Source organism: Lemur catta, chromosome 13 (genome assembly GCF_020740605.2).
Source record: "Lemur catta isolate mLemCat1 chromosome 13, mLemCat1.pri, whole genome shotgun sequence".
Taxonomy (NCBI): Eukaryota; Metazoa; Chordata; class Mammalia; order Primates; family Lemuridae; genus Lemur; species Lemur catta.
The window spans coordinates 77689354-77704854 of NC_059140.1; the positions used below are offsets into that span (position 1 = coordinate 77689354).

Consider the following 15501-nt stretch of genomic DNA (forward strand, 5'->3'; position numbering starts at 1 on the left):
TTGCATAACAATGAGGACAAGATGAGGCCATCTGAGATAAAGGACCATGGGACATTATTAAATGATCAGATTTTCCAAATAAAAAGCCCATTTCCCAATTTAAAAGAAAATACATGTTTTTAAAGGATTGTATTGAATAGAAGCCCTCTTCATGGCTCACCAGTGATGTGTTGGTAGCGGGTACGTCCCAGCATAGAATGCATAGCGTGTCCCATTTCATGGAAAAGATTCTCCATCATTCCAGGAGTTAACAGAGTCGGTGAGCCCCTGGAGGAGTGGGGGAGATTGAGCATCAGAACCACGACTGGGAGCTGGTAGTTTCCGTCCTCCTTTAATCTGCCTCCCCGGATTGTAAAATGGCAATCCTTTGAGAATCACAAAATATAAAGGGTAAAACAGTCTTAATGAATATAAAATTATAATATAATGAATACAAAATTATACTTTAACTTAATCCTATTCTCATTCTGTTCAGGTACTTTTTCTTGACACTAATTATTCTGCTAAAATTTTAATTTTTTAAAACACCAGTGATATACTGATCTTATATTGGTTCATTAATTCATCCCCATACCATACACTGAACTGATGTGTCAGATGCTGGAAACAAAGTCATCAAAGATCCATGCCCTCAAGACATTAACAAGTAAGGGGAGGGGACAGACATCAGGTACTGAGGAAAGGGACACAAATTTTGAGTCCCTATTATATGTCAGATAATGAACAAAGAGGTACTTTCCATGTCTCTTGTCTTTATCACTTGGAAGTGATGGGCTCTAAATTGTCATGAACAAAGAATCTGGAGTAACTTACTCTGGAACAGGCACTACACTGAATTCCACATGCACTGTATCACTTATTCTTCATAACAACCCTATGAGGCAGATGTACCTCACTTTTCAGATGAGAAAACTGAAACTGAGTCTTAGAAATGTTAAGTAACATGCCCAAGGACACCATGCTAGAATTGCTGCATCTTGGACCTGAGCCCAGATTGACCACGAGGAACCAGGGCTCCTAATCACTAAAGTGGAGTCTCTGCCACCTGTTCAGGCAAAGAGGAAGAACACAGACTCAGAGTCTGATGACCTGAACTCTGGTCCCACCTTCGACACCTACAAATCATCCTGGAAAATGATTTGCCTCCATGAGCCTCATCTCTAGATTGCTACCTTGTCAAATCCCTAATGGCCGTCCAGATTTCATAAGCTCACATTTGTTAAAATTCTTTGGAATTTGTGAATCACTATTCAAATATAAGGTACCATTATTGCTGATATAACCTGAACTCTTGGTATTTCCCATCGAGCTGCACAAAACTGCTAAAGCTGCCTGACCAGCAAATCTGACATGCAGCTAAAGTAAAGGAAGGAGCCTCACATCTTCCACATGAGCAGCTAACTGGTGGCTGGCAAGGTTTCCGTATGGATGTATCTTCTGCAATTTTAACCTAGGTTCATTGTCAAGTATGGAAAGGAGTTAAGAGCTGGGGCTCTACTCAGAATGTTTGCCTTCAAATCCTAGCACTTCTAGCTGTGTGACTCTGGGCAAGTAACTTAACCTCTTCTCTGGCCCCCATTTCCTCATAACGTTAGAACCTGGTCAAAAGGTTGAGATGAACACTAGAAGACTGATGTGTATGAAGGACCCAGAGCACTGACTGGCACCAAGAAGGGTTCATAAAATGTTAGCTATCATCATTACCATCACTAACACCATGACCCAGACAAAAGTGAGAAACACAGATTGTGATAATTATTTCCATAACCTTTTTTATTTTTAAATTCTACCTTAATTTCAAATTTATATATTTAGTAACTATCATTAATAACTTTTAAATAGTGTAGAACTATAAAAATGATATAAAGTTCACAAAATGATATAAAGTTCGCATTAATACAAATGAACTGCTGGTCATGTCTAGAAACCCAGTGTGTAAAGAAAGGATCACCTGATGTGGTTTGTCAGCTCGTTGAAAAAAATCACAGTAAATGTATCCCAACAATCCTTCAGATTCATGAACAACAGCCTAGAAAAAAATTTTAAGTTTCGTGGTAAATGAGGCCATTAGACACTCTAAAAGTGAAAAATCATCCCTAATGTAAGAATCTGTGTATTAAACATCCACAGCCACACATATAGACATTTTAATTACTTTCTGCAACCCACAGTATCTCGAGATAGATTCTCTTTCCCCCCAGCCCCATCCTCTTCTGCTCCACCTCTCGAATGACTTCGATTTGGGAACTGTGTGTCCAGGAGAGGAAGTCCTCCTCGTGAAGCCCCTCTGTCCCGACTGCCGATCCTGTGCAATACCTCAACCAACCACCCACAAGAGTTGGGAAGAAGTGCTGGCTGGACAATTTTAGCAGCAAAATTATTTTTCCTTCAAATCTTAGAATGCCATGACATATGTCCATGTAAATTTTAACCCTTAAATTTGAAAACTTGTTTTCAAATGCAGCTCCCAGCTTCAGTTGGAAATCGGTAATAATCATTATTTATTCCCTCTCTAAAACAGGCTTATAAGATACACAGCTTAAAGTAGAGACTCAACCACTAGTTTCCATCTTTCCTTCTTTGTCTTTTAAGAACTTGATGACTGTACCCCAGAGAACCCCAATTTGTGCTTTAAAATTTCCTGCAAGTATATATTTATTCATTCAATAAACACCTATTAAGCACCTACTCAGTGCCAGGAAGCCGTCAAGGCATCTGGGATACAGCAGTGAACACAAATGGCAAATAACACTGCTGTCCTGATGAAGCTCACATTCTGTAGATCGGGTAAAACCTCTTTATCACCTGTATTTTGTCCTTTCAGTGTCCTCTTGCCAGTTTTCCTTTTTATCATATCTCTGCATGTTATCAATCTCTGTCATTTTGTGCAAGTTCATAATATTCAAATAGACACTGCGGTAAGTAAATGCAGTGATAAAATGCCTCCCCTACAGCTCTCCTTTCAATCCCACCACACACCTACTCTGTGCTCACAAAACATGGCCAAGACAATGAGATAGTTTATATTTCTTGAAATATAGTGAAAAAAATCAGAGTGTGGTAAGGATGTAAGCAAAAATGAAACAACACAACAAATAAAGCCTTGGTGATAAACAATGGCTCCAGAAAGCCTCTAATCTTATGAGGGAAAATTTAAAATATTCAAACCTCAAATAAAGTGGGCCCTAAATGGAAGAAGGATGAACGCTAGGCTTCAAGTTATTATCAGAGAAGTCAAAGATTCAACCTTCTATCAGCTTCCTAAAACAATTTTATTTTAGAGAACTAACTCCCCTATTCATATGTTTAGATTCTTTATGTAGTGCCCTAAATCAAAAGTGGCAATTTGGATTTTTTTTTTTTTTTTTTTTTTTATGAAATAGAAATTAGACAAGACACACTCAACCAAGGCAAAGCTAACTTAAAGATGAAACTGCTGCAGACTCAACTCCAAACCGAAAGGACAAAGCACGCTGCCTCAGGCTAAGCGGGTGGCTCACCAGTTTTCGGACATCTTCGCACCACACCTCTCCTTTTGCAGGCTGCTCTGCATATAATGAAATCCCCAACAGTTTGTTAAACAAAATATTCAGGCCTTCCATGCATGCTCCGAGGGAGAAGAACGGGCTATATAAACTGGGCTCAATATTATACCTAAGAGAAGGAAGAGAGGTTCAACAGCAGTTTTGTATATTTCTATTTCTGAAGGTAAATTCAGTTAACTTTTCATTTAATATTTAGGATCACAGTAGCTAAAAAAAGAAGGATTCAAACATAAAGGTATATTTCTCTCATTTGAGGGATTTTCAGACTCAGTTTATTCAGAAGGATGGCATCTAATTATTACCAGTGTTAGCATAATGCAGTAATTAAGGCAGATGTAGAGTTTGCTCATCTTTGTCCGGTTCAGGTTGTTTAATCTTTCACTGACCCAGTCACGCAGTCTGTCTCAGTTACCCACACACACACATTGCTTTACACATACTCGTATGCAAAGTGTGACCAGTGCCAGTTATAATGGTAAACCCTACCGTATGAGATGAGTAATATTCTAAAAAGTTATGACTTGCAGCACATAAATATTAAGCAAATAAAAATCCTGATGCATGCTAAGTGAATTTAAAGTTCTAATCTAGTAAAAAATTCATTTATGAAAAAAAATGTCTGGAATATAAACAATCAGATCTTAAGTTATCTGTTTTATAGTTATATGTCTTAAATTAAGGACAATGTAACTGGTAAGGTTAATTATTCTTCACCCCAAAATAACTTTTTTTAATGTCGTATATATTCCAACATAAACCAAAGCAAATCCAAAATATGTGATTGGAATGTTCATTTTTGTGTCATTAAGTCAGGCCAAAATTTATAACCACAGACAAAAATAATGGCTCTAGAATAATTGTAGGGGCTCATTGTCTTGCCATTTTCTGGGATTCACAAAACATATACAAATTTATATATATATATAAATATATACAAACTTATAAGTATTACTAAATGATTAGATTCAGTGAATGAACATAAATTACACAACAAATGAGATTTCAGCTGTAGAAATCCACAAATTTACAAATTAATTTCTGCAGAGTTTTCACTGAAAGAGAAGCCTAGTGCTGAAAGAGACGTTAGTGGTCCGGTGCTCACGTGCTGGGTCATTCATTCAGACGTGTTGTCCACGAAGCTGCTGGGTGTTGGACGAAAGGGATGAAGAGTGTTTTGCCTCTAAGGAGCTCACAGTGAAGGAAACGGAGAAGAGACCAGACTGCGCTGTGTGGCCTGAGCTGGAGTGGTGGGCACACCGCGGGCACTCAACAGACAGCACTGAATGAATGAATGAACAAGCGCCGCACGGTGGGAAAGCGAAGGAGGACGTGATGACTTCACTTGTGGAGTGGAGGTAGCACCAGGGAGGGAAAGAGACTGCATACACCTGCATGTCCTCCGCGCCCTCAGTGCCTCTTACCAAATGAAGGGGAATTCCCTCCTGAAGAAGAGCCAGAATGGGAGAAGGTCCAGAGAGGGCGGAAGAGATTCAAAAAGCCAGAAGGTATCGCCCGCAGCTTCAACCGAGCCAGGTCTGAGGGGCCCCGAGGAACAGTCCTGTATGACCTGCCAGTCAAGAGGCCCCTGCTTGCTATGCCCTCAGCTCTCATCTTCAACACAGTGTGAAAGGACACACACAGAGGGTCAGTGGCCGCAGGCCTCACTGTCACTCAGCACCCCACAGGACGCCACGCTGGTGGCCGTCCACGCCAGGCTCAGCAGAGCATTACGAGGTCAGGATGTGCCTGCAAACACCTGGACGCAGCCTCTGCGTCCACAACTTCCTTATTTGTATAGATGCGACATATAAGATCCTTTTCTTCTATCATCCAGAGACCCAAGACAGTAGAAAGGTACTACAGGTGACACATACAACCTCACAGCACATCAGAGCCACAGCCTAACAGAGAGTAAAATGTACGTGTATTTTGAGGATTTGGTTTCAGTGCCATACCTGTCACCACTCCAGACTCTAATTTTAGAGTTTTACCAGAGTTTTACTATTATTTTTTTTTGTATCCAGAAACAAGGAAGGTATGTCTAGATTCCTTTGATTCTTCTGAAGAAAAACAGGAAGAAAACTGTTATCCTCCACAGCCACTGAATGAAATGCTCTGCTTTTGGTTAAATATATGCTACATATGGGTTTACAAACTTTCAGTTTTGGAAGAACCAGAACATATCATTATCAACATGGTAAAACAGCATAAATATAATTATGTCTTTTTTATTAAGAACAAGAGAATTTAGTGATATATCAAAATCCTCATTAGGATCACTAATTATGATTGGAATAACCACAGAGAGATGTTCGACTGAAGAATTCATCACTGTAATTTGAATTTTTGAAAAATCAATGCATCACTGTATCTATGAAGCACAATCTATGAGTCAGATGTATATTTCAACCTCTGATGCACCTGGAATTAGAGTAAAGAAAGAACTTGGATGTCATTTCTAAAAATCTTGGCATCAAACTTCACGAAAATATAAAACACAATTAAGTGCAGCAATGAATCCAGGTTGAAACTGCAGGTAAACACAGGCTTCAGTCTTACTTTATTCTATTCAGTAAGTGAAAGCCAGTGTGAGACAGAACATTCGCACCAAACGGCAAATGCTCACGGAGGCTCCTTACAGAAGGGAGGGCCTGCCAGAGGACATGTGTGGGCTAGGGAAAGTGCACACTTGGAAAGAGCAGAGTATGTGGCAACACTGTCAGAGGAACTATTTTTAACTTTATCAAAAGAAAATGAAACAGAATGTTTTTGGCATCAGGAATGATTGTCTAAGTGATTCGAATGTTATAGTTGGATGACATTTCGAAATGTTTAGTCTTGAAAGCCACAGGGAGAGCTACTGTTTTCTCTGCTTAAACAAAGGTAAGGTAGCAATAAAAGAATTGGATGATACTGAAAACCTGTTTGCCTTTCAAGTAATTATACAGTACTGAAAATAAAGGCCTTTTTCCTCCTCCATTTTATAAAGAACCGACCACTGCCAATTTGGTCCTATCTTGAATTCTGAAGTTTGAGGTAAGAAAACTGCTGTAGCAAAACTTCCTGGTAATCAGAGAATAATTTTCCTTAGTGGCAGAGATTAGCTCTACAGGCCACTGGAAATTGTGGTTAAAAGAAATCAAAACTAAACAAAGGGAGTGCAATTCCATCATCATCCGAGAGAAGCAGGAAAGTGAACCAGTGGGCCTGACTTTAGGGAGAGAAGTTGATAATATCACACCAATGTGGCACTAGGTGGTACAAATCTCACCATGGAGGCTAGAGCCAAATCTTATTACAGCATTGAGACCTATATTTGCAACAGTCTCTACTTCAGGTTCTTAAATTCTATCAGTAAGGAAGCACGTGTTTCTGGCTTCTATCCAGGGCTCTGCTTTCTAGCCTGCCCGGAATGGCCACCCACAAGCTGCAACTCTTTATAAGAAATTAATTTATTAAATATTAATTATCAATACGTGTAATCAAATAGCCATATCTGATATAGAATAGACAGAATAACCAAAAATAATGCAAATGTGCTGCAACTCGCTTTAGGGAGAACAGCATGGGAGATGTTGAAATGTCAGCCAGTGTTCAGGTGTGTCCTGGGACAGGGAGGAAAGAAAACCTGGTGAGAAGGACAATTGGCCAGGAGTTTTTCCAGCCCTCTTCGAATTGCTGAACAAGTAACAGACCCATTCTCAGTCCTCTCCCTGGGTCATGGAAACTCCTGACTCAGAACTGCAGAAATTGCCACCCCCTTCTGCCCTCCAGGGATGCTGCAACTGGTTCTCAGAATCAACTGGGACTAATAAGCACAGGTATTTTGAGTCTCACTGAACAAGCTCCTAAAAGACTGAGTTAAAAATCAAGGCATTAAAGGTTTTCAGTGCAATTGGCCAACTTATGACAAATTTGGCATCCACCCAAAAATGACTGTTTTGGATTGAAACACATTGAATCAATGGAATTCCATAAGTTTATAAACTTTAAAAAAAGAAAGCCGAAAAATACTCATTTGTCACCCGTTCACTTCAGAAAACTATGAAAATAAATCCTCATTTTGAAAATTAGTAATGAAAAAGAAAGAATTATTAATATTTATTCAGACAAGAACTATCAATGGGTGTTTCCACCATTAGGTGAATGACTAATGGGAAACTAGATGTTTTCATGTTGCCAGTAACACCACATGAATCACTTTCTAGTTGAGAGAGTAAACCCTAACCACAGACTGCAGAGATCATGTTGACATCCGTCTGTCCTTTGGGGGTCTATGTTCGTACCACCCATGGTGGGGCAAGTGATACTTCATGTCTTCTGATGTGACACAAAGTATATACTATCACCTATGGTGTCCATGACAAAAATGGGAAATGTTTCACATCGAGGCGTTAGCCTTGACATCGAGCTTACAGGAAAGATAGGAAGAGAGGAGCCAGTGAGATGATACCATCCAGAAGGCTGGAAATTGTGGGACAAATGGCCTGGTCTTTTCAACAATTGTTGACAATATGAAAAAAGGGGGCAGGAAGGGCACAAGGTGTGGGGAACTGCTCTAGAGTAAGAGACCTAGACAAAACCCAAACACTGGAAGGATGCATTAACAAACTTTAAAATGGTGACCTCTTGGGGCAGAGGTAGGGATGAGACCAGTGAATACTTTTTTTTTTTTTTTGAGACAGAGTCTCGCTTTGTTGCCGGGGCTAGAGTGAGTGCCGTGGCGTCAGCCTAGCTCACAGCAACCTCAAACTCCTCGGCTTAAGCAATCCTCCTGCCTCAGCCTCCCGAGTAGCTGGGACTACAGGCATGCGCCACCATGCCCAGCTAATTTTTTATATATATATGTTTAGTTGGCCAGATAATTTCTTTCTATTTTTAGTAGAGACGGGGTCTTGCTCAGGCTGTTCTCGAACTCCTGACCTCGAGCGATCCACCCGCCTTGGCCTCTCAGAGTGCTAGGATTATAGGCGTGAGCCACCGCGCCCGGCCCAGTGAATACTTTTTACATTGCTATGATTTTTTTGAGCCACATGAATGTACTGCCTATTCAAAAATAAAATTTAATTTCAAATAATTTCATATATATTTTTCATATTTGAAAGAACTTTACTCCTCCATGAGGAATCTTACACTAAAACCTGAAAAAGAAAAAGATGAGCTGCTCTTGAAGATTTACCGACAGTCATTTATCTCACTACAGTATCTTCCCAGATCAACCTCTGGCACTTTTAAAACATGTTAATTTTTTCTCCTACTTCTAAACAAGTTCTTTCTTTTCTTTAGGCAGATATTTAAGAAACTTGAAATAAATCTGAAGTATTTAACATGAAAGCAAAGAAAAGTCCCTGGGGTTAACTTTGAGAAAAGCTCAAATCAAGGAAAGCCCCTTTTACTTTTCATTTTGTGTCAAAGCACACATTTAAGTCTTTACTTGAAAAGTTATGAATTTAACAATGATTTAGAAATAGTGATGTTGGTTTCACTCTTCTATCCTTAAATCCAAACTATGATATTTTCCCTTTCTTTTCTCATCCATCACCTGTGCTTCTCAGCCCACTCTTGCCAATCAAGATTATTGAAACCTCAAACCAAAACTTGATTATTTGCCTGTTAAGCTACTTAAAGTAGATGTTTAAAACCCCCAATTCTTATAATCCCTTCTGAGGTATTTCTGTATCCCTCTTCCTGGTTCTTTACTGAGTTAATAGCCAAATAAGTAAATTAGTATTGAAACTTTAATTAAAATAAGCTAAAGTGCCATGTGACTATCAGGCAGGCTACACTTTATTCCCAGTATAGCTGGTGATTCCAAAGAATCATTGAGCAAGTGGAAGGCTCTGTCAAAAAGTGGGCATTGTGAAGACCTCCAGAGGGTCACACTGCTTTCAACAAATCTGCTGGATGAAAAATGTCATGCGAAAAAATATGAGAGTCTCTTTCCAAAAGGACTCATCACCGGATTCCTTTTAATACTGATTTGCAATTATTGGTTTAGATACAGGCTTGAATAACGGCTATCAACCAATATGTATTTACTGAGTACCCAGAGTGTGTGTTCTACAGAGCTTTAAAATACGGTTGACAAGACACATTCAACACGTGTAGGCAACTGAGTGGATGGCAGTAGTTGCATAATTAAAGTGCCAACTGCTCAATAAACATTAGTTTTCTTCTTCCTTCTCATATATGGGTATTTCTTGAAAAACTTACCTCTCTGCACGAATCACACCACTGTAGTAGGGAGGATCCCAAGGCATTACTTCCTACAACAGAATAATTCATCATTATGAAAGCTATTGACTGTTAAATAATTTTTATCAGTAACTCTGCCAGCTTATGAAACATAAACTAGTTATTATAAATCAGCCAGCTTATAGAATGTAAACCAGCTATTGTCAATGTAAATCGGAAAAATTTCATAAAATCCCTAAAAATTTATAGCTTGGAAAGGAAAAAGCTGGCTCCTTATTTGGACTTCCCTATAATCAATGGGTAGAGAGGTGTAAGTAAGACCTAACCCAGAATTTAGGGGAAAGGTAAACAAATGTCATTCTAAAATATAAACTCACCAAAGTCAACATTAATGGATTAAATTGGCCATGATAAAATTTTTCCCCAAATGTAACCAATGTATTAATCCATAAAACATACTGCAGGTAAGATTAGGGCACTAAAGGTAAGATTAAGCTTCCTTCTAAACCTAAGCAAGAAGCTTAGGGGAGATCTCAAAAATGAAAGCAACAATTTAAAATGTAACTAAGGAAGAATTAACGCTAATCTTGGCAAAGAAAATATGTCATAAAGATGCATTGTAATAATAGTTGTTTTTGAAGACTGGTACAGAACCCTAAAAGAAGGGAAAGCCTGAATACCTGAATGAATCATCCTTCCCACAGGGGTCCAGGTGAAGAGACCAGGCAGTGCAGCTAGACTGCCTGGGTTCAGGTTTTCAATCCATACCAGACTGTAAACTGCATGAGGACAGGGACTTAGTCTGCACTGTTCATCATTATATCCTGGCACCCTGAGCAGCGCCTGGTACATGGGAGTTTCTCAGTAAATATTTTTTGAATGAATCAACAGCACCTCCCAAATAGGATTGCTGAATGCACTTAAACTGCTAAGCAGAACACCTGGCATTGAGCAAGAGCTCGATCAATGCTGGCCGCTCTCCTCATTACCCTCATCCTTTAAATTTTCACCTTAGGCATTATCTCTTTAAATAACAAGGTGTTCTTTCCCATATTCCATGGTAATACTTCTACCATGGGATGTGTGACAAGATACTTGTAGGCTTATTTTCTTTCTCCTCATGAGCGCTTTAAGGGCAGGCATGTGTCCCTGAAAGTTTAGCCCCCCCCGGTGTTCAGTTCCTGGCACACACTTCCTCTAACAGCCGATTATGTACCATCGCTGGATGCCAGAGTACAGGCTCTAATGATATAAAAACAAATAAGACACGTTCTCTATTATCAAGGAGCTGGTGGTCTAGGCAGCAGAAAAGACAAGTGACTAGACAATCAGAGGACAGTATGTCATGTCTACGTTGTGCCATGTAAAACACAGCCCATGAGAAGGGTATTTAAATCACAATGCAAGGTCAGCAAATGTTCTGGAGGCAGCAATGCCTGAATTGAGTTTTAGGACAGGAGCAGTTAATCCGGATGAGAAAGGGGGAAGGCACCCCTGTGTATGGTATTTGTGAATGACTGGAAGCTGCCTGTGGCTGGCACATCAATTATCAGTTAGAATTACAGAGTAAAAGAAAGCAAAGCAGGGAAATAAAGCAAAAGTAAGTGAACAGAAAACACAAGCATCCCACAGGTATCAGGAGAGAGCAAAGAACACTAACTGGGCTTGGAGGGGCAGCAAAAGACAAGGCTAGAGAAGCAGGTGGGGGCCAGATCAGGAGGGCTTAGTGGAGAGGTGAAGCAATAGGAAGGGAACTTAGAGAATTACAGGGAGCTACTGAAGAATTTTAAACAAGAAAGTGACAAGATCAGATATGCTTTTTAGAAAAATCTCCCTGGTTGTAATGCATTCATTCACAGTCCAAATAAGTGTTGAGTGCCAACTCTGTGCCTAACACTGGGCTAGGCACACTGCTAAACAGTTCAAACCCAGGATGGTTTTCAGGGGAGTAAGAACAAAAGGCTAGAAAACAAGTAAGGCAACCATAATTACAGGCAATCTGGGTGAAAAGTCAACAATGATGCCAACCAAGGCTACAGGGCACAGGGAGAATCTGCAGGACCTAATGCCCCAACTATGGGGTAAGGGAGTATGAATCCCGGGGAGGGCCTGTGGAAACACAGATTGTGGGGGCTCACCCAAGAGTTTTTGATTCCGTGGGTCTGAAGTGGGGCTCAAAAATTTGTATTTCTGACAAGTTCCCAGGTGAAGCTATTGCTTCTGGTCCAAGGATCACACTTGGAGAACCACTGGTCTAGAGTAAGTGCAGGTTCCAGCTAGGGCAGCACAGTGAATGGTGGTACCATTCACCAAAACAGGGACTTCACGAGAAGACTGGGTACTTCACAAATATCTGCTAAATAAACTGTATTGGTAAGCTATACAAAAATATCTAGGAAGGATAGTTTCAAGACATATTAGCTTTTATTGAAATAGCTTTTGGTGACATATTTTATTTTTTATTTTGTTTCTATATACACCAAACTAAATTCTGATCTAATATCTAGTTTCCTAAGGGACCTACCTACCAAGCCAAGATGTACAGATGACTAATACTAGTTACTTTGCTAGATACAGTCCTTCCATAAATTAACAGATTGACATGCCACTCTATAAATCTCTGAGTTTGACAGGAATAATCTATTTCTTAGTGGTTCTACCTGGGAAGGTGGTAAATCATGTCTAAATCTGCGAGGCCCATTTCCCTAAATCTTCCCTATGACTATGGCTCTGGCAGCCACGATCAAATCAAAAATTATCAACAACAGCAACTACAAAAGAATGATGTAGACAAGCCCAGCAATTCTGTAGTACCCTTGAACCAAAAGGGAAAGAGTCCTAATACATGGAATCTCATCACTTTCCAGGGCACCCCAATCATGTGGGCAGCATTCTGGCCATAACAACACTTAGTCTATAAGATCATACATGTAAGATCATATAATCATATGACCTTATGATTGAAAACAATACCTAAGTGTTTTTAAAATGGGGTATACCTTGTCAGTCAAATAATGATCTATTTCATTGAGCCATAAATTAGTGAACAAATGAGTGAGTAAGCTGCAACATTAACACTGACGGTTAAAATTGCCACCTGCCAGATCAAGCCTCCAATGAGCATTAAAGTCTGCTTCAAACTGAGAACCCAACTTTTCACAGAATGAAGCAGCCTTTGCATGAATACAGTGTTAACGTACACTTATAAAACAAACACACACACACACACACACACACACACACACACACGCACACGGTATGTCAAATAATCAACAAAAATGCTGTATTTCCAGGCAACATCAGACTCAAACAGATAGGTCAAATATTTCAATATCTTTGTTCACCAAAACCAAGGATCACAAACAAGACTACATAGACCTCTAGTGTATCAAAAGAAAGTTCCAGAATCAAAAGATAATGATTTCAGTTAACAGACTGTTTATAACAAAAATATTCCAATATAGTTACTTACAGATTTTTGAGGATTTAGCTTCATTTTCATCCCTTGTATCATCTCAAAATCTTTTCTAGTTCTGTAAGACAGGTTTATCTTTACCTACTAGGACAAATCTTAATAATTACATTATGAAAGAACTAACCTGCTTATGTTATGTTCCAACATTCACAATAAAAGTACATGTAATTAGTAGTGCAAATGTAAATCAATATTGATCCAAATTTTACATAAGTGTTAAAAGAAACAATATATAAATCAGTATATTACTGTAATTTCTACCTTAAAAAGCATCATGATGGATGTGTCTCAAAAGTACTAAAGTGTGGAAAAACTAGCAATGTTACAGAAACATGCAAAGCATTAATTAGCAAACATTAAATCACTACTCTTTGCTACACCTTAAAAAGGTAAGAGACTAAAATTATTTCTGTAAAAGAATATTAATACAGATAATATTTAAGATTGTTAGTCATAATTTTTCCCCTATAGAAAAACTCTAGCTGAACAATAAATATATACCTAATGTTTGTAGAATATAACATGTCTGTTAGAATTAACTCCTATATATAACTGTAAAATTATGGAGATATTTATTGCTCAAAATATGATCTATAGATACACACAAGTAGAGAAAGAAAACTAACACTAAAGCAACAAAGCAAAGCAGAATAAATTCTCTATTACATAATTAACTGTCCCTCTTGCTTATATCAAAGAGACAGTGATTCACTAGGATTATTAAAAGAAAATTTTAGAATTTATAAACATAATCCAAACTAGAGAGGAATGGGTTCTGAGACGTGAGTTTATAATCCAAAACAGAAATTTCAGCTAAAATGAATGTGATGGTATAGATGAAAAAGGCAAACAAAATTTTAGACAGCATTATAAGAAAGAAAAGAGGAAAACATCACCCTCTTTTACAAACCACGACATGCCTCTTTCTGGAATTTTGCATCCCCCACCTAAGCCCTAGAAGAGGGCCGGTGAATGGCAAGTCTGCAATCTAAGGGACTGGGAAGGGGAAGGGCAGGGAAGGCAGGAGTGTAACAGAGGGACCCACCGAAGAGAGGAAAACACTTCAGCTTGAAATTATAAACACTGAGACAGAGCATTCTTAAAATACATGAAATCAAAAACATGTATTAATCCACGATATCTGTAAGCCTCCTGTATTTAGGCCAAAAGAAGAGAAATACTACTTTATGAACTTGTTATAAAATTAATAGTACAAGTCCAAATAAAAAGTTTCAAAAAGGTTTTGGAAGAATTTTTAAATTACATATGAATAACATGGTCCTAAAGGCCATGGGTTGATGAGAGGACACTGCCTAAGTTTTCAAGATTGGCAACTGAGGAAGACAACTCTGTTCTTTCAAAGTGGGATTCACAGTGAGGAGCACCTGCTGAAGAGTCCACAGATATGACCCAGTATTCCAACACTCACATTCTTAACAGGTCACTTCCTAATTCCTAATAAGTCTTCCTTAAAAAACTAAATAACACACAACTTTAAAAACTAAATAATAGAATAAAAACTAACCTTTCAGAAAGTTTATCAGATAGTTTCTCAAGGAACTGCATGACAGTCTCTAAAAATGAAATTCAAAAGAAAATATCTTCAATTACGTAAAATACAATGAACACACCTGTTAAAATTATAATGTAATAATCATAATCTATATACTACATCTCCATTAAAGTGATGATTTTCAAAGGGAAGCAGGGTTGTTAACATATACCAAGCATATAATAAATATTTCTAAATGACAATGATCTCTTAGAAAAACAAATTAAATTGACATAGTAATAATCCAAAGCCTTAAATAATATCCCAAAATTAAAAGAGTTAATGGGAGGCTAGAGAAAAAACCCAAAACTTCAATGTGTTTCTATTTATTAATATGCAGGGATGAAAAAAATAAGTTTCTTAGATATGTCTGATATTTTCTAAGTTTTAAAGAGATAGACTCTGATTTGTTCATAAAAATCATTACAGTTTAGAAGCATAACTTCTTGAAACTTAAATTTTAAAAATCAATGTTTTTCAGAGTAACTATTTCTATTTTTATATATGAGAGCAGAATAATCTACTCAGGATCAATACCAAAAGAAAATAGAACAAAATCAGAACATTAAAAATTTAAGTTCTGATAGAATTTTTTTGAAGTAGGTATTAAAATACTTCAGCCATAGTCATTATAAGTTACAAACCCATAAAGGCAATGTAGAATTACCATTCTTTCCCATGATAGGAAATGTTTCGTGTGTATTTTTGAATTTTAGACTTATGTGTATAGAGCT

At 38.1% G+C, this 15501-nt stretch overlaps 1 protein-coding gene across 2 annotated transcripts in view; it reads right to left on the bottom strand.

Moving 5' to 3' along the window:
• LOC123648841 (mitochondrial intermediate peptidase) overlaps positions 1–15501 on the bottom strand; it is a 108679-nt gene that overhangs the window by 69325 nt on the left and 23853 nt on the right. The window contains exons 8-13 of one of the 2 annotated variants that reach the window (XM_045566730.1): positions 14741–14789; positions 13213–13273; positions 9759–9811; positions 3501–3654; positions 1952–2029; positions 161–365 (exon numbers count right to left, since the gene is read on the bottom strand). In XM_045566730.1, coding sequence (XP_045422686.1) covers positions 161–365; positions 1952–2029; positions 3501–3654; positions 9759–9811; positions 13213–13273; positions 14741–14789 — 600 coding nt within the window. The remainder of the gene's footprint in view (positions 1–160; positions 366–1951; positions 2030–3500; positions 3655–9758; positions 9812–13212; positions 13274–14740; positions 14790–15501) is intronic. The other variant, XM_045566731.1, reaches the window with a different exon arrangement.